Genomic DNA, 20,332 nt, shown 5'->3' with positions numbered 1-20,332 from the left:
TTCCACCACTAATAAGGAAATGGGGTAAAATCCAAAATGCCCTACAAAAAATTATTTTTAAACTGATTCATATGTTGAATTGTGGTTCAGGAGCATTCAACAGCATGGAAGTCCTACAGTTCAACAATGGAACTTGCATCCAAACTCTGATGGTATTCCCGGGTAGAGGGAAGAATAAAAATGGTTTCTTCCTCACACTTTTTTTTTAAGCAATATCATTGTTTCAGAAGTTCACCTCTGCTCAGAGACACAGTACAATGTGCTGGCAGTACTCTCTAGCAGATGCAGTGTTACTGACTGGGGATGAAATTCTATGCATTTAAATCATTCCTTTAAAAGCATGCTAACAACTTTGCTGCAAGAAGGAAGCCTTCTTTCATAGTGGTCTCTGCATTCCGATTTCAATTTGCTTGTAGCATTATAAAAAAAAAAGTGAACAAAATAGAAGGCTAAAAATGCAGAGAATAAGGAAAAGGAAGCAGAAGACAGCTGGATGGAATGATAGGAAAGAGGCAATCCAAATGACACAACTTTTTCCATTAACACCAGAATGAATAAAAATCCTAACAGCAATCACACAGAACATTTATTAAGCAACATGAAAGTGCAAAAAGAATTTCACTGAATATTTCTTCCAATGACATTGCTTTAAACCTATCAGCTATGACTTACCATAAATGGATTTATACTTCAATCTATTAAGTTTTAAATGAAAATATTCCTTACCCAGGTAGACCACCAGTTTCCATTACATTTGCCAGGGTTACATCATTGGACCACACGTCATATTGCCACTTGCGGAGACCAAGGACCCCACACAACACTCTTCCTGTGTGTAGACCCACACGCATATTGAGATCAACTTCAGTGGCTTCAGCCACAGACCTGCAATAGACCTAAGACCGTTAATCATTTACTGACAATACGTTATTTACCAATCTGCAGATTCAACACGGATGAGAAATAGAAATGAGCACATGCAATCCTGGATTTAGGCAACATGAACAAACCAACTGGGTCTGAAACCCAATGGGAGAGAAATTTGTTTTTGTTTACTAGCATTAAACATGTATGATCATATCAACTACCAGTTATACTCATCCTCGCTTACTGGTCCCAATGGGTTTAATTTCTCAAATATGCAGAGTGTACAGTTGGTGGCAAACAACACTTGCAATCAAAGGTGAATTTCTCCCTTTGCCTTCATTGCTCCCTACTGTATGTTTGAGAATATGAATCCAGGAGCGTGTGTGAGCAGAAGACAAAGTGAATAAGTTGTCAGGAGGGGTAACCAAGAAATAGAATGAATGTGAGTGGATCGATACAAAATCAGGTACAGAATGAGAAACAGAAGAAATAACAATTGGATTAAATTGAGAGAAATTTTCAAAAAAATAAAAAAATACAAATAAATTAAAATTAATACTTGTAAAATCTGTTGAACTAAATGATGATTCAATGAAATTGAATGGTTTAAGTTTTATCTCTTCTGCCCCAGAGAGGTTGATTGATAATTTGTTATAGGTTACTACATCACTAGAAAAGTACATCTTTAATGACTTGTTAAGTATGCTCCAGCTCTAACTTTGTGCATTGTTTAATGAGAAAATCTAGCAATTGACAGGAAGTCTAAGGGGAAGATATTATTTGTAGATAGCAAACAGTGGAGTGGTGTTAATTGACTACTGCATTCTGGAGTTTAGCAGCTCATTAATTAATAATATCTGACATTATCAACACACTTTTGTTTTTTCAACAAGATTAAGTTAATTTTCTAACCGTTTTTTGCATACTTTTTTAAAAAGGAGTTTCATTGCTCTTTTTTCCTGAAGTTTATTTCTGAAGGAAAGCAATATCAGGAATATGAAAGTTGGGTGCACATTTAACTCTGCTTAAAGGGAAAATAAGTTCTTTTAACCAACAATGATTAGTTACTTCTGCAGTTCCACACAAGGATATCCTTTAACTATAAATTCCTCATATGATAATTCTGACAACACAGTGTTTTAAAACCCAAATTGATTTATATATAAAAAAACATATTTTAAATGTCAAAGTTAATTTACATTCAATGCAAGAAACGTTTCCTTCCATTGTAATATTCTAGAATCTCTTATGATGGAAATGACTGAGTGAAATGAAGTTGTGAAATATCACAATCAGTGGCAAAAATAAACCTTGGATGTGAATATATACGGGTTGAGTAAGAGGTTAATATTTTGTGGAAATGCACATTCATTTTGTCATAGAAAGGTATATATAAAATGAAAGGATCAAACCAGGCTTAATTTCATGCAACCCACTGTTCCTGGATCTTCCCCAGCTCATGAACTAAATTAAATAACCTAGCAGATGCACTGGCAATCTCCTTTTGAATTCTCTGCAACCTGGCATACTGCAGACAGATTTTCCTTGCGTATATTGAAATAATAGATTTCTATGTACAAAAAGAGGGAAATTTCATTATAAAGAAAATTACAAATGTGCTTCTTCTACATTTAGATGCTCTTATTTCTAATGTATTATTTCCGTTGAGAGTTCAATTGCCTAGAAATTCATTCCCTGCTGTTAGAGCTAAACACGCTGCATATTAGCATCAACATATTCTACTCTGCCCCCAAAGTTCTTTCCACTGATTTCAGACAAATTAATCTGAGGCAGATTAGTATGTGTGGACACTGGTATATGGTGCACTTAGTGCTAATGATGAAGTATAGGTTCCTTTGGGAACATATTTTAAAGAGAGTCCGTTTTGTTAGCTATGTCAGCATCATAAGTAAGTTAATTATGTTCCCACAAGGTTGCCGTAATGCATGTTGGTACATTTAAACCTCTGCCGCTGTGCAGGCTGTATAATACTCAAATATAATATTTTCAATGTGTCTGTTAAAATAAATGACTTGCAGTGATGATGATAATGCTTCAATTATAGTGGCACTGCTGCAGGTTCAGTATTATGCAATTGAATGTCATTTTAGGGTTAGGGCTTGAGGTTAGGGTTAATATTGATAGGATTAAGGGTTATGGTCAGTAATAAAGAGATCAGGTTCAGGAAAGGTTTGCTTCAGTGTGGTAAGGACGGCATCAAGATCAAGGTGTTTAGGTTAGGCTGTATTGTTTGTAGGATAAACTGCAATTGACTCAAGAACTCAGCTCATTACTAGGGGGAAATGTAATGAATATCCTCTTTTAGTGACATTTCACACAAGTTTAATTGTAGAGTTTAGGTAGATGTCTTTTTCTAGGTTAGGATTAAGTAGTGATGATTCTTAACAGTGCACAGTATGGGGCATATTTCAGACTATAGTTTCAATTTATGGAAAACAACCTAGAAGATAAACAAAAATGATAATGAACTTCATCCATTTTCAAGGATGCAATAAATGTCTATTTTACTGGAATTACAATACTAATGTACATACTAATCAATCGTCTTGTTGCACAATCCTTGTTCTTGTATAGATCTAATCCATCAACAATAAAAACATTATATAAATAATACAGTAATAACCTTGATTTAATCAGGTGCAGGAATGACTTGCACCGTAATCTATTTTCATGCTTAATAGCCAGTAAAGTAAGTCTGAGAAGTCCTCTGAGAGTTGCTGCTTGTTCAATGCAGAGTACGCATTTTTTTTTACTGCATCATGACACACAACCCAAGTCCAAAATCCCTAAACACAGATTGGAAATTGACAAAGTGCAAGTGCTGCTAAAACAGCAACAATTACCAGCACTAGCCTCCCATTGCCTGTCCAGTTTATTAGGGCACAGGTGCATAGAATTATCAGGAGTGAAGGACAAGGAACCAAAGCAGTTTCTTCAACTGTTTTGGTGACATTCTGGGTTCTCTGATGAAAGCAAAAATATTTCTTAGATTTTATTTTGTAATCTTATTCCTTTCAATTTCTATTATTTAGCCCAACTCACTTTCACTTTACACTGCCTGTCATGCATAATTTTTTTGATGTAATATATTTTGTAGGTCATCAAGAAGACTAACACTATAAAACCAAGGCAAGTAAGAGAATGTATTTCTTTTAAGTTGGAACATTGTTTTGCATTAACTGCGACCTCAGACATATCATATCAAGCACTAAAACTAAACATATCATCAGTTAATGATCTTCTACTAGGCAAAAAAAATTTACCCTTCACCTTTAGATCATGGAATTATTTTCTATATTTAAATCTAGGCTTTAAGTAGTGTACTAAACACGTTTCAACATCTGTTAATGAGGCCAAGTCTAAGCTATAGCCAAAAACCTGAAATATATTCAAAATTCATTGCACAATATATTTTCAGGCCACATTTTAGTGAAACTTCTGTTTTTTATAAATCATTCTTTAAAACAAGATAGTCTTGGAATATCTTATCAAATATCATTCCTCACAAACCTTAAATTATAGAAACCATTTGATTCAATTCCTTGGTCCTTTATTTCATTCTTTTTACAGAATTGTACACTATGGCTCTGACAACTCTTTTGTAGAACTATTCAACAAAATTTGGTCTCTTGCTCTTCTCTCTGAAATAGCCCAACATATATTTGCCTTTTCAAATATTAATCAATTTTTTTCTGGAAGGTACAAATGGCATCTGCTTCCATCACTCTTTCAGAAAGTTTATTGTAGGGTAAAACAGCTACATGCAAAAAAATTATCTTTCTGATTCGTTTGCCAATCATCCTACAGTTGTATCTTCTGATTACCAACCTTCCTACCAGTGGAAAGAGTTTCTCAGTATTTACATTTAAAAAAAAAGCCTCATAATTATTGATATTTCCATTAAGTCTCTGCTCCAAAATTATTAATTCAACTCTTCTCATCTCTCCACATAACTGGTGTTTCATCTTTGTACCCACTGATAAACTTACTCTGCATCGTCTTCTTAGTTGGAAAATTTGACCCAAAGGCTCTGATAATTTACACACAAACTCTGAATTCAACTTCCCTCTTAACTTACTCCATTTCCACTAAACTCTTCTTCCCTCACAAGCCAAAAGGTCCCAAGGTGGCTCGTACACTGCCTGCTTCAAAGCTGATTGGAAACAAACAGCATATTAGCCAACAGTAAATAAGGTGGCAAACACATCAAAAGCAAGATAAGTGGAGGTCTTCCAAAGTTTCTTCCAGATATTTGGTAAGTACAAAAAAAAACTGTGTTTAAGTGTTGCTATACTTTCATCATTATATCTAAAATAATATTGTTGGGCTATGTTTAAAAAAATTAAGAATACTTAAGAATATGTAAAATAGAAAAAATGATAACTTCAATAAAGCCAAATGCGTGGAGATGATTGCAATTGGCTTCCTGATTCATACATAACCTCTTGTTTATTTATCATGGGGGAATGCAAAGATAAGTAATTTTCATGGGAAAAGACTCAAGTGTTTAAAAAGAAGTGTTTTGTTTGTTTTTGTTTTGTGTCAGCTCTGCCAGATCCAGGTCATTAGCTGTTTCACAAAATTTATTAAGCTAGAACTTTCCAAACTTGTCTCTGAGTTGTTAATGTTGTCAGATAGATTGAAATTGTTGTTATTAAGTAGAGTTATAGAACCTTACAGCACAAAACAGGCCCTTCGGCCCACCACAGTTATAGGGAGGGGAACAGGACAAAACAGACTTATCCAGCTGTAATTTAAAAGCAGCAGAAGTAAGCGGTACTGTTGTCTCATGATAAATTGCATCATGAATTGTTTTACTTTCAGGAGTTTAACTCTTCCTAAATAGCTGAGATAAATATTAGGGAAAATGGCCAATTAAAATTATTAGGTATAAAAGCCAATAATAAAAAAATGAAGTAGAATAACACTACCATGAAGAACCATTATAAAGCAAGTATTTTATCTTGGATCTGGCAGGTATGAAACTACAAAAAGGGAAAATTCTGAAGTATTATTATTGCCATGGTAAAAGTGACTGGTGGAGAGGAGTACAAAGGCACACACCAAGCATGGATGAGCATGATTGTCACAGCCACAGATTTTAAAATGGAACTTAGGAGAAAGGCCCTGTTAATAAAAATAATTGAACTGGCTCAATAACTCCAGCAGGTATTATGTGAGGCAGGAGGACAATTAAAGCACAAACCTTGCAGAATAAATCAGATTAGTTTCAGTAAGACACTACACCATCTGGTCTAAAAGGATCAGCAGGACCTACAGATTAATCACATTGCAATCTCAACAGGAATGAAGACCACCACTGCCCTCCACTTCTAAGCTGCAATGACCATTCATGTTTTCACGGGGGGCACCTCAAGGGTTAGCTACTTTATCATGTTTTTCTCCTTAAGGAGACAACTAAAATTAAAATGTGTTATTGCACAGATATATTACTTCAATGGGCATCAGTAAGGGTAAAATTATTTCCAAGTTGTTTTCCTGAGATATTAAGACAATAAGATGTAAGAGCAGTAATGCACCATTCGACCTATCAAATCTGCTCCACCATTCAATCATGGCTTTTTTTTTCTCAATCCCATTCTCCCACCTTCTCCCCATAATCCTTAACAGCCTTACCAATCAAGAACCTATCAATCTCTGCCTTAAATGCACCCAATGACTTGGCCTCCACAGCCCTCTGCGACAATGAATTCCACACATTCATCACCCTCTGGCTGAAGAAATTCCTCCTCATCTCAGTTTTAAAAGGATGTCCCTTTATTCTGGGGCTATACCCTCTGATCCTGGGCTCTCCTATTAATGGAAACATCCTCTCCACATCCACTCTATCCAGACCTTTCAATATTCAATCATGTTGACAGAAACATCCACATTTACAAGAAAATAGAAGTAGGCCACCCAGCCCCTCAAGCATTTCCCCACCATAAAATATGATCACAGCTGATTGGCTGCAGGCTTTAACTCATCTATACCAGTTGCATATAGCCCTCAATTCTCTAACTTAACTAAGTAGAAAAGATTATTAATGAATCAATATATGTAAATATGTGTTGTTTAATGAGTTAATTAATAATCTCATGATGATAGTCCTCTGGGGAAGACTGATCATAATATGATGCAAATTTTATATTAATTCTGAGAGTGATGTGGCTAAATCTGAAACCAGGGTCTTTAATTTGAACAATGCCGATTGCCTTGATATGAAGAGTAGCGAGGTGAAATAGATTGAAAATTATATTTAAAGGTGTAACAGTATTTAAGCAATGGCAAAAAAAAATCTCTCAGGACATGGACAAAGTACACACATAGAGTAATGTAGCATAGAAACAGGCCCTTTGGCCCAACTTGTCCAAGCTGACCATGGTGCCCACCAAGCTAGTCCCACTTACCCCCATTTGGCCCATATCTGTCTGAACCCCACCTATCCATGTAATTATCTAAATGTCTTTTAAATGTTGTTATTTTACGTGCCTCAACCACTTCCTCTGGCAGTTCATTCCATACACACACTACCTTTGAATGAAGAAGTTGCCCCTCAGGTCCCTTTTAAATTTTTCACCTCTCACCTTAAACCTATGCCCTCTAGTTTTTAGTTTCCCTTCCCTGGGAAAAAGACTTTCTGCGTTCGCCCTATCTAATACCCTTCATGATCTTGTACACCTCTATTAGGTCACTCCTCAATCTCCTATGTTCCAAGGAATATAATCCTAGCCTGCCCAATCTCTCCCTATAACTCAGGCCCTTGAGTCCTGGCAGTGTCCTTGTATATCTTCTCTTCACTCTTTCCAGTTTAATGATGTCTTTCCCATAGTAGGACAACCAAAACTCTACATGATTAAAGTTACTAAACACAGCTTCAAAATGCATCTCCCACCAATTCACAACTCACCTCACTCATTGCACCTTGTAATATATCCCCAAGAGACAACCATAAAAAGTATATACCACTCAGAGACTGGACCTAATATTCAATTGCTCCACAATCGCCTCACATGCTTAGCACTACTTTAGCCATCATGGGAAAATAATCAAAACACATTGCAAGACACTAACATACTTCCTTCTGCCCTGCAGGACAAGGTGCTACAAAATCACTTCAAATAGCAGAGAGCAAGTCTAGCTCCAATGCTCACGCTCTACAGGAAGAAGCATTGGCAATTTCTGAAGCAGCTACCACAATTTGTGGCATGGTGACATTGGAGATAACTATATGTTCAATTCTTCTTCTCACAATATACTTCCCGTTCATCCTGCAGCTTTTCTAATCTATAAACAACAGATGTGCAAAGTTCTGGGTCTTGGCTCACTTACCCCACATCTCTGCCCTTCTCTCACCTTATCCTTGCCTCCCTGCCTTTCACATAGCTAAGAATTCTCACCCGACTAGGTAGACAGCTCAGCAACAAGAGTGATGATGCATGGAGCCTGGAGTCCATCCTTTCCACTATGGATGCAGTGGCCAACTCCATTTCAACAGCTGTGTCCCCAACTACCGTGCAGCTTCTAATAGTTGGTATATCACATCTGCTGCAACACAGCAGGAGCCAGCCAATGTCTGAGTACTGCAGTGGAACCAAGGCCTGTTATGCACATTCTGCAGAGAGAGAACAATTCCCCTTCTTCCCATCTCATAACCAAGGCCGGCAGTGCATGAAGCTCACTTTCATTCATGTGCCACCTCCTATGGTATGTTGCACTCATGTCCAGAGTGGATTCTTCCACCTATTGCAGCCACTAGGCACCTCCTATTTTAATTGTTGCAGGCTGGCTTTAAGCAGGCAAGCAGAAACAGTTGCTATTCTCTCCCAAAGTTGATTCTGTTGTTTTACACTAAGGCAATCAGTGGCACTGTTAGTACTAGCTGGATGCTGAGGTCACATTAGGTACCCAGAGTTGCTTTTGGACACGGCCTACATGAGGTCAAATGGACACAAGTTAATAGTGTATTGCAATCCTAACAATCATAGCTCAGTGCCCATTTCGATCTTGGCAATGTCCCAGCTGTTTTGTGGAGGACCTTCGCATTAGGATTGGTTGGCTTCCCCGGTCAAGATGCTCCAGTGTAGATATAGCACAGGTTCTGCTGGATAGCAGCTGTGTTTTCTTTTCTCCGTGAAGGGAGCAGATGGGACATCATCATTCATCCATTTCGGTACTGAACTTTCATCACATACGCTATTTTGAGCAATGGGAATTCATAAAAACTGGTTTGAACCAGAATACTTTATTCCTAGAATACATTCTTATTTCGTGAGAATCTAGCTGCAGTTCAAGCTAGTTTTTGTTGCTTACAGCCAGTCTGCACCTCTTAAAGAGAAAGGCATATTGACACTTTAGCAGGCATGGTGTGGTCATTGATTATAGCTTGCTAAAAAGAGATGCCACATCCAACATGGAATGCAAAATTAAATCCATATAATCCTTTCATTTTGACTTCTATTACCTTGTATGTTATTTTCTCTGTCAATGCATTCTTTTTTTCTTAAAATTTACGGACAAATCTCTTCATTATACTGATTTCTTTTTTTATTAAAGAAACATTTCCATCCATTGGTGCTTTCTTATTTTCTACCAGATCCATTTTTGTGGTTGCAAAAATTTTCTTCGATATATTGCCATATTTAGCCCTTCCTTTGTACTTATAACCCAGACCACATGTCATGTACAGGTCTAGCAATAGTTCTACACTGTTGAATGTACCATCTTTCAGATGAAGTGGCTGTTCTCTCAAATAGATGTAAAAGATCTTGTGTCACTATTCTAATGGAAAGATGGAGAATCCCTGGTGCCCTGGCCAACATTTATCCTGCATCTAATATCAGTCACTATACAGTGCAGCTGATAATTATTACATTGCTGTTTGTGGAAACTAGTTACTGCTTTATCTATATTTCAACACTGAATACAAGTCAAAAGGTAGTTAATTGGATATGAAGCACTTTGGAATAAATTGAGGCTGAAAAGATGCTGTATAAAAACAGGTTTCCTTCCTACTTGTGTTGCAACTAGCTGCCCGTCTCATTTATCTCACAGGGTTCACAGTATGTGAACTGGATGAGTTGTGAAGGCTCCTTGAATACAATGGATAGAAAATCGATGAGAGGGAAAAAAGCACACATTTGCCAAATATACTCCTAGTCTATCTGTAGTCTTTGTGATTTTCAATTGCTGTTCAATTCATTGCCATTTCTCTTCTAGGAATACTCACCTTAAAGAAATTCTGCTTCTCTCTCTGATAGGACTTCTGACTTACTCTCCAGTTTTGATGAAGGGTCATTGACCTAAAATGTTAACTCTGTTTCTCTCTCCATAGATACTGCCTGACCTGGTAAATGTTTGCTGCATTTTCTGTTTTATTTTACACTTTGCAAAGAAGAAAATAACTCTTTTAGAAGGCCTCACTCTTTGTATTTCTTTTAAGCATGTTTCTGAGAATTAAAAATGATTTTAAAATCATTTATAGGGTGGCACATTAGCATAGCGGTTAGTGTAACGCTGTTACAGGGCCAGCAATCGGGGTTCAATTCCTGCCGCTGTCTGTAAGGTGTTTGTATGTTCTCCCCGTATCTGCGTGGGTTTCCTCTGGGTGCTCCGGTTTCCTCCCACATTCCAAAGATGTACCGTTTATAAGGTTAACATGGGTGTAATTGAGTGGCGCGGGCTCGTTGGGCTGGAAGGGCCTGTTACCGTGTTGTATAAATAAAGTTTTAAAGTATTTTTAAAGTTTATTTTATGTAATTGATGGGAGTGGGGCAGTTGGTAGTCATGAATTGAGGCAGTTATTATGTCTGTTTTGGAAAGGCTAAATTAAAATATTAGATCCTATATTGCCATCGTCAGTTTTGGGTGCCTCATTGATTATTCATTTTACCCAATTAATGTTATATCCTGAACAACCAAGATATGGTGAAACAATCAAAATTCTTTGGTATTTCTTTCAAAAGTGAAAGTTACAATGGTGAGATGCTCTCACAAAGAAAGCAGAACATGAATTGAAATCTATATTTGTGCACAAAATGGATCAGAGGGTTAGGATTAAGGGTACAGGGATCAGTGAAGAAAATGGAATGGTTAAAATGATGTTAAGCAAAACAGATAAAGGTTGTTTTAACCTTTCCAGGCAAGCAAATTAAAGATTGCCTCAACAGAAACGGGAGATTACTTATAATTATTAAGTGATCAAACCTGCTGAAAATCAGTATCTGTTGAGGCTAGAAAGAAGATTTCTTCTATCAGAATACATTTTTACAAGAACAAAATACTTCTGAAAAATGATGACCAGGAACAGAACAGATGCATGGGAGGATTTATCTCATTTTTAATGAGTGACTACCTCATAAGATTTAACAATTCTCCTGTTTAAGGGGAAATAACTTAGAAAGATTTTATTTTGTAAAGAAGTAGCAGAAGGTAAGGAATGAGGAGAAAAGAAGAAAATACATTTCTTGGTGAATGATAACTTTGGGATGATAAGAGGCTATGGTTCGTGAACATGGAATCTCAGAGAAATCAGTTAAAATCTAGTAAATGACTAAATATTGCTACAAAAATCATTATAAACATCATCACCACGATGGGCTGGACATGATTCTTCTCGCTACAATGCTATCCTTTTACCTAATTCCTATCACAGTGCTGACCTCTTAACTCTGTCCTCATAACCTTATTCTAGCTAGAATACATTGTGTTTCCTTTTTATTGTAACAGTTTAGATACTTGCTACACAATTGAAATCTGCACATTATAAAATGCTGCACTACTGCACACAAGCTGCAAAAAGGATGGTTATTCTAATCTATAATGTTTTTATTCAACACTCTTTGCATTCTGCATTCCATAATTTGCTTCTATGTCTTCATCGGTGTTCAATACTTAGCATATTTTTTTTACAGTTTCATGCATGAACATAGACCCCAAGAATCTGCACTCCTCTGGATCTTCATATTCATACATGACCAAGCAAAATATTTTAAGGATGACAGATATGAATTCTTAAAAACACAATTCCAATTCATACAAGTTTGCCAGGACTAGTTCAAATTTGAAGTGGTTTATTAAGACTTGGGTACATGGTGACAGTACAACACTGATTTTTGAGCTAAGGTTTCAGAATTTACAGTTGGAAGGAGAAAGTATAAGTGCGAGAGAGAAGGAGAGAATGAGAGGGAGAAAACGAGGGCACGAATATGTTGACAGAGTGTGGGTGCATCAAACCAAGAGTGAAGACAATGGCTCTAACAAACCGTCAGTGCCTTCAATATACATTAAAATCGATGCGGAAGGCCTTCTGTAAATTTGCTGCAAACAGAGTTGATCAAACAATGTCATAAGACATAATTGGGCTTGTATAGTGGCTTTCCCATTGAAATACCTTTATCCGTAAAAATAAGGAACATATAATTATTTATGTTATGTTTGCAATGTGCAGCTGAATATATTTCAAGATTTTTGCAGCAGAATTTTTGAGAGAACGTCTTTTGATCAACCTAATTCCTGATAATTCGGTCCAAGGTTGTCTAATACAGTCCAAAAGACTGGAGCAACATGGAATTTATGTTCTGAAGTACCCACCATCTACCTCCAGCAGGAGAAAGTGAAAAAGCAAAAGAAAGCTTGCAGAAGAGAGGAAGATTGAACAATAGATATGACTTTTGAAGAGCTTCCTTTTGCAAACAAAGACAAATCTGTCTTCTAAATACTTTTCCCACCACTGGAAGAAAGGGAACTACTAAGGATACTGTCAATAGGTCACAACACTGGGAGTTGGGCTTGAACAAAATGGTCCACTGGGAATAGGATTGCTGTTTCTAACTGATTGAATGGGACAACAGAAATGTTCTTACCGTTGTTCCATGAGGCAACTGGAAGCAGAGAATCGTTGCTTCTGAGGACTCTTCTTAGGACCCACAAACTGCTTAACGGAATGGTCCCTGGATCTGGAGGAGGAGGAGTAAGGAGCTGCTAGCAAGACCAATGACTGACCTGATTCCAAACTCTTGTGCCCAACTCGTATATACTATTGAAGTCAAATGGTTATTATTCCTAAATAATGACGATAAGGCAATTCATAACTGTGAGCAGTCTCGTGAAAATTGTATCTTTAGGCAGATCCTTTTAAGAGTTAAATAACGTATGTGTTTAATAAAGTATGTGTTTATCTAATTCCACATACCACTCTTCATTAAACTATTCTTACAGTTTCCAAGTGAGAGTGTAGCTCTTCCTGTGACGGGGACAACACTATGTTTGCTCAAATATTATTATGCAATCAGAGTGATCCAAGCTTGTTGGCTACTATTCACTACAATGTAATGACCATTATGCTTTATATCTGCTCATTTTCTGATGAGGAATTGCAATATAAAATTAAAAGTTAAGGAAAACTACTGTTGGGCAAGTTTCACATTGATAGGACATGGGCAGTTGTGTCCTCTATGGAGAATTTGAGCTGAATTTTTTAAGAGTTCCAACCCAGAAATTTGCACATTTAACTGCAGCACATTAACTGCAAACAACTCCCTCTGGAGAGGTAGGTTGTCAGCTTCAATATGCTAATGGCTCAATTACGGCAATATTCACATAGCTGTTGTAAGTTAAGCATGGACCCTAGGGTGTTCCAGGCTTCCTGTAATTTGCCAGTGAAATCAAAACAAGAACACAGCAGCGGTTGAGGGGGATGAAGACACGTCAGGGAAATATGCCAACAAGTACTGACACCTTATGGCTGCTTTCTTGCTCGCTTATGTGAAAAGGTTGGTTTGCAGCACTTGTGCTGAGAGGTTGCTTTAAACAACTTGAGATTATTTTGACAATTGAACAGGAGGACTGTGCATATGGTCTATACATTGGAGCTTCGACCTATCATAACACTAATGTTGTGTTACTGCAGACCTTTGCTGAGGAGATGAAGGTGGTCAGCACCAGTGAAACCAGCAGGACTGGGGGGCACAAAAGCAGGTCCAACAGCACAAATACCAGTAGGAACATCAACACTCTGCCACTCAACTGGTGAGAGGGTATCAGTGGTGGGTTGCAACCTATTGGCAGCCACACCCAGCATGCAGTCAAGCCTCCTCAAATCATCAGACTAATAGTGTCAGAGGAAGCTCTGGGTGCACGATCAGGTGCAGCCTTCTGGATGGCGGCTGGTCCTGGCCACTTACCAAAAGATTTCAGAGTAACCTCCATCCTCATTTTCTCTGACTCTGGTTTGCTCCATGGCTCTGTTGGAGTCATTTGCAGGAAATTAGAGTTTTAAGCACACAAATGTATAAGTTAAAATTGTTTCTATTCCCAGGTCAGTAATGGTGTCCACTTTGCCTATGATAATTCCCATTGCAATGAATTGATGTATGCCTTGTGGTTATGGCTAGCTCCCCAGAGAGACAGAGGGGTCAATAATAGTGTGCATGCAGCAAATAATACCCCATCACCACTCATAACTTCACCCAAAAATATTTATCAACTTCAGGGCCTTGCAACCTACAATCATGCAACTTCTGCATGATGACAGAATGATCTTCCAGCAAGTCTGCACAAGATCCCTGGGCAGATGCCTTGATGCCTACATGTCGCACCATTTCCTCCTCCCAAACCTCTAAGCACTTTAAAGCAGACCCACTAGCTGGCTGCTCAGAATCAAGGGAGGACAGAGACTCCAATGAAACTTAGCTGATGAGACTCATGAGAAGTACAACCACTGAGGCACAAGAGTGGTACAATAAAAGCCCTATGACAAACAGATGTGTCACTGAGCAAGTTGTAGGCATGCTGAAGATGTGTTTCCAGCACACACCAGCCAACGTTTCCTGGAAGATAATAGTGTGTTGTGTTCAATACAATATTGTACAGCAGTAAGGTTTGGGTGTGCAGGGCTGAGAAAGTGCAGAGAGCAGAGCTTCTTCTGACAATTCAAGAAGGAAGAGTAGCAGGTAGAATGTGATGGAACCAATGGAGCTGCTGTGGTACTCTAACGTATGGAGCTGCTGCGATGCTCATTACTCACAAGGATGCCCAGGATATCCTCTTTTTTGGGAAACTCTTAGATTTCATTAGTACACCCATCTAAAAACTACATGCAAAAGCTTCTTATTCCCCCACCTTTGATACTACTAGGACAAAATAACCTAACAAATAACAGATAATTTATTGGTTGGCATCTTTTCATGTTTTCATTAATAATCACAGGAGCACCGGTCAACTACCAATCACAGATGTGCAAAATGGGCAAGTGGTAGAAAGAAATAAAATAGAATCTACTAAGCTAATGTCCAGTGACGTACCCATGTGCATTCTCTTGAGCATTTACAAATAGTTACTCTTCCTCTTTCCGACACTTTTATATGATCCAACCCCTGAGGTAGAGGTAGGTTGCTCAGATCCCTGTTGCTCTTGACCAGTGCTCTCTGGACATTGGAGTCTATGAGGGCTCCAGGAAAGGTCGCTTTGGAGGGTTGGATGATGTGAGGAAGATGAGGGGCAATGGGTGAGAAATTGAAGCACTTTGAGCAGAGTTCCCATTGTTACTCTCACAGTGCATCACACTTTTCTGTTAGCAGATAAGCAGGAGAAAGTTGTGTTGTTCTTGGGCAATGAATGGACAAGCTTAAGGTCATATTCACAATGTACAACAACCTTGTGCAAACATTTACACTTTTAGCAGTGCTACATTTAATGCTTAATAGAGATGTCTGGTCTTTCCATAGAAGAAGATCATTGTCATAAATATCTGAGATATCATACCACTTATGCTGAAGATAGTTTTCCAATCACTCTGGCATGGTGCGCAGAGTGAACTGGGACATCTGCCAATAGACTGCATATTTTTTTGTTGCTGGTTTATAAATGTCCTGTTCATTGGAGGTCCTGGAAGTGATGCATCTGTATCCAGATGAAACATCCTGTGTCCTCTACCAAATTTCCTATCTCCACCAACTACTCTCACTCACTTTGAAGTGTGAGTCACAGGTGAAAACCAACTATATATCTTGCAGATCCCTTCCAAGTGAGTATCCATCATCTATACAACCTCAGAGGGAGTAATGTGGACTACCTCCTGAGGGAGATTAAAGACACTTCTGGAAGATTAAAATCATGAACTAGAGCTACTGTATATGAATGTTTTAAGTAATCATTAAGTGCATGATCATATATCACTAATTGTAACACTGTCAATATGAATGTGTCTTGTATGGAATTTGGCTAATTGATATCGCAGCTGGATGGCCCCTATCTTCCTTCTCCTCCAGTAAGGCTATGCTAATGTTTGTCATCCCTATGTTTTGAAGCTATCAATTTTAAGAGGGCTGGAGGGTGATCTCCGGTGCTCTGCTTCTGTCTTGCGGTTCTATCTTCCAAGGAGCAAAACATAACCTTTAAGTGACAGTGTTGGTATGGGTAGAGCAGATGGCTGGAGAGCATTCAGTGATGATGACTAAAGGAGAGCATAACTTAAAGATGGTGAAGAGTGGTGGATGCACAGATAGGAATACAAGTTCATAGACAGAGAGGAATGGATTAGGTCATTAAATCACATTCAGCAAGGAATCCACAAGCTTGCTGTTGATTTCCTGGGCAAGCTCCAGCCATGTCTTCTTTGTTTCACCAGCTGGCTTCTTCCTCCTACAGTGAGGAACAGTAGAACTTACAGCTCCAGCAGCTGAAGATAGAACAAGCTGCAGCCTTGGACCATCTGTATTCCACTCCACAAACCTCCCTCAATGAAAGGTCATTGACATGAAAGGTAATATATGCTTCTCTTTCCACAGATACTGACTTACCAACTCAATGATTTCAGCATTTTCTGTCACATGTCTAGTTTCAATCATCTGCAGTTATTTGTTTTCGTTAATTGCATTTGTCATGTTCCTAAACTCCAAAATCGGTCAAAATACATGTCCAAGATGACCCTTAAGATACTGGAGTTGAAATCACCTTGGGGGTCAATTGGCTATAAAACCCATAATTAAATAAGACTGATTTGTGCCCAGTATCCACACAGGCTTGAAATAGTTCTTCTGAAAAATTTATATGTTTATATTTCGTTTAACCATATTTTCATGTAAACAAGGCACCTTCACATTCATTCACCCCCATTTGATTGTTCAACACTTTGTTTTCTGTGCCTTCCCTGTCCAATACAAATCATGAAACAGACATGTGATTTAACGAGGATGCTTTCACTGTAGCTTAATCAAAAAATTGAACTTAACTTTCAGGTTTCATATTGTTTCACATTACACTGGATAAAAGATTCTGTATTTATTCTGTTGTCTGCATCATTAGGCAAACAGGGCTCTCAGTTGAAGCCAAACTTTGTCATCGCCTAGACTATTTCATGCTTCATCGGACTGTCTGAATTACTATCTTGAAAACGGTATCATATATATTTTTCAATCTAATGCTACATTTTAGCCACTGAAAATTCACTAAAATCATGTATTTTCTAAAATGTATATTTTCTGAACATTTTACAGAACACTATCTCCTGTTACTGTTCAACTAAACATTTTCCAGCTCAATACATATCACTTAAAGTAATAAAGATGATAAAATGAGGAGTTCCTTAGCTTCTGGTTTAATTTGTTACTTTTATCAAGCCACATTCATAGTATTTTGGCACTGTTTTTGGTTCCATGGTTTATTAAATTGTTTTGATATGCTAATTTCAGCTTTTTTTGTTCTGGAAACACTCTTTTGACATCAAGCATCAACCCTATCCAATGCCTTACCCAAGTTGCTATTCATGTGGAAACTTAGTAAGTTACTGTATGTCAGAAAGCTCTTCCAATCAATGAGTGGTAAAGCCATGGTGTCACCTGGAATAAAAATGTCCATTTCTAATATTTTTTTTTGTTTCGTTGGTTGTTTTCACAAATGTGTGGGGGAAGATCATGAGCAGAGGTGTGTATGATGGGGTGAAGGGTTATGGTTAAATCAGGCATGCAACTATTATCCCATAATAATTAAGTACATATGTGCATAATATATGATTAATATCTTCTATAAAAAGTGGTCAAATTTAAATTCCCACACATAACCTGTTAAGGAGACACACATTGCTCACCTTGTTCACAGCATGAAGTTTCACAGAAATATGACATTATAACCATGATAACTATCAAAAAGAACTGTAGTTATTTGAAATGAACACTAGAAAGAGAGACAACAAAGACAATGGAAATGGAAATTTGACTGGCTGTACAGCAAGCAGCCACCATGTGCTCAGTCTACACGTAATTTAACCTCCAGCATTTATTGGTGCCATTAATATTAAATAATAGAAAGCTCTAATTCATGGTTTTCCAAACTGTGGCCCCCAATCCTAAAGTGGTCAGATCATCAACTGACAGCATTGCAATTCATGGGTTATATTTGGCCAGTCTCATTGCCTTAGATGTTGGACACGATACTCAGAAAACTGTTGTTCTGTCCACCCCCACCACTACTCTTACTGTCAGCATATGTGCCCTGCATTTCTAATGCTTTAGTGGCTCTGCATTGATCTTGAGGGATGGGAGACGCCTACCTACCCATTCTGTCAACATCCAGAAACTGTAGGTTACGATGCTCAATCTGAATTTGCTGCCATTGCCATCTACTGGGCAGGCACAGTGCCCTGTGGTAAGGCAGGTGGTGAGAGTAGGAGAAAGAGAGAGGGTGGGAGATAAAGGAGTGAAGGGTTCCCTACCTGTTCAACTGGGCAACAAGAGCCGCTGAGGAAAAGACAGTCTTTGCACTGCCTTCACCTCCTGCCCACTGGCTGGGAGACCAGATTCTCTGGCAGGCTGGAGTATCCATTACTGGGAAATGTGGGACTCTGGGAGTCTCCATGCATGCAGGTCACGAAGTCAGTAAATCAAGTATTACAATGTAAAGGATTCACATCCAACTCCAGAGATTTCAGCACAAAAGTCTAGATTGAGGAAGTCCTGCACTTTCAGAGATCCAGTCTCCTCCCTCAAACAGATATAAAAGATCCCAAAGCACTGTTTGAAGAAGACCTAAATAAGTTGTCCAATTATCTTCACATTGCTATTGGAGTCATAGAGTTGAAAAGCCCTTTAGCCCATATGTATCTGTGCCAACCAAGATGTATAAATTGAAGCTAATCTAATTTCCCAGCACTTGGCCCATATCCATCTAAACCCTTGTCATCCATATGCGTGTCCACATACTTCTTAAATGTATCTAATGTACCTGCCTCAACCACTTCCTCTGTCAGCTGGATCCATATACCTACCAACCGCTGTGTAAAACCTGCCCCTCAGGTTCTTCTTAAACCTTTCACCTCTAACCTTAAAACTATGTCCTCTAGTTTTCGATTCCCCAATCCCGGAAAAAATACCACTCACCCTATCTATGCCCCTCATGATTTTATATGCCTCTATGAGATCACCCCTCAGTCTCCAATGTTTCAAGAAGTAAAGTCCTAACCCGTCTAACCTCCCCCATAACACAGTCCGTCAAGTCCTGGCAATATTCTTGTAAATCTTTTTTGCACTCTTTCCAGTTTAATCACATCCTTCCTATATCAGGGTGACCAAAACTGAACACAATACTCCAAGTGTCGCCTCACCAATGTCTTGTACAATCGCAACATAACCACCCAACTTCTATATTCAGTGCCCTAACTGATGAAGGCCAGCATGCCAAAAGCTGCCTTCACTGTCCTGTCTACCTGTGACTCCACTTTAAGAGAACTAGGCACCTGTATTCCAAGGTCCCGCTGTTCCACAACAGTACCCAGGACCCTTCCGTTCAATGTAAAAGTCCAACCTTGATCTGTCCTTCCAAAATGTAATACTTTGCACTTATCTGAATTAAATTCCATTTGCTATTCCTCAGCCCACCTACCCAGCTGATCAAGATCTCGCTGCAATTCTTGATACTCCAGTTCACTGTCTACGACACCACTTATTTTCGTGTCATCTGCAAATTTACTAAATATTCTTCATTTATTCACATCCAAATGATTAATCTAGATTACAAATAACAATGGGCCCAGCACCAACCCCTGGGGCACACCATTAATCACAGACCTCCTGTCTGAGAAACATCCTTCCACCATTACCATCTGTTTCCTACCATCCAGTCAGTTTTGTATGCAGTTTGCTAGCTCTCCTTGGATTAGTAGAATCTTGATATGTGCCAATTATTATGTTGCTCAATTGTTTTATTTTGTGTTTGACTTCTGAGGCGTCTGAAATTTCAAGTACTGAAATGTGATCATATTACAAAATATTTTGGGAAGCCCTTCTTAACATGCTTAATGTTCATGTTGGCATAAGGAGAAAGTTAGGCACAAACAAATAAAAAGTCTGTTTGGCTATCCTCCAATTAGAGATATTTTATAAAGGAAATGGTTTTATGATTCATTCCTCTGCTTCACCATCACTGTCACCCCTACACCAACCTCAGGCTA

The 20,332-nt window shown here is 38.3% G+C and overlaps 1 protein-coding gene across 3 annotated transcripts in view; it reads right to left on the bottom strand.

Annotated features, from left to right (window-relative positions):
• Nucleotides 1-20,332, bottom strand: part of LOC127570410 (adenylate cyclase type 1-like) — a 176,984-nt gene that overhangs the window by 84,634 nt on the left and 72,018 nt on the right. For all 3 annotated transcript variants that reach the window (XM_052015965.1, XM_052015967.1, XM_052015966.1), the window contains exon 6: nucleotides 727-885. In XM_052015965.1, coding sequence (XP_051871925.1) covers nucleotides 727-885 — 159 coding nt within the window. The remainder of the gene's footprint in view (nucleotides 1-726; nucleotides 886-20,332) is intronic.

The sequence above is a fragment of the Pristis pectinata genome, chromosome 5, assembly GCF_009764475.1.
Source record: "Pristis pectinata isolate sPriPec2 chromosome 5, sPriPec2.1.pri, whole genome shotgun sequence".
Taxonomy (NCBI): domain Eukaryota; kingdom Metazoa; phylum Chordata; class Chondrichthyes; order Rhinopristiformes; family Pristidae; genus Pristis; species Pristis pectinata.
The sequence above is the reverse complement of the archived record's forward strand: the minus strand, read 5'-3'. Positions and strand labels throughout refer to the sequence as shown.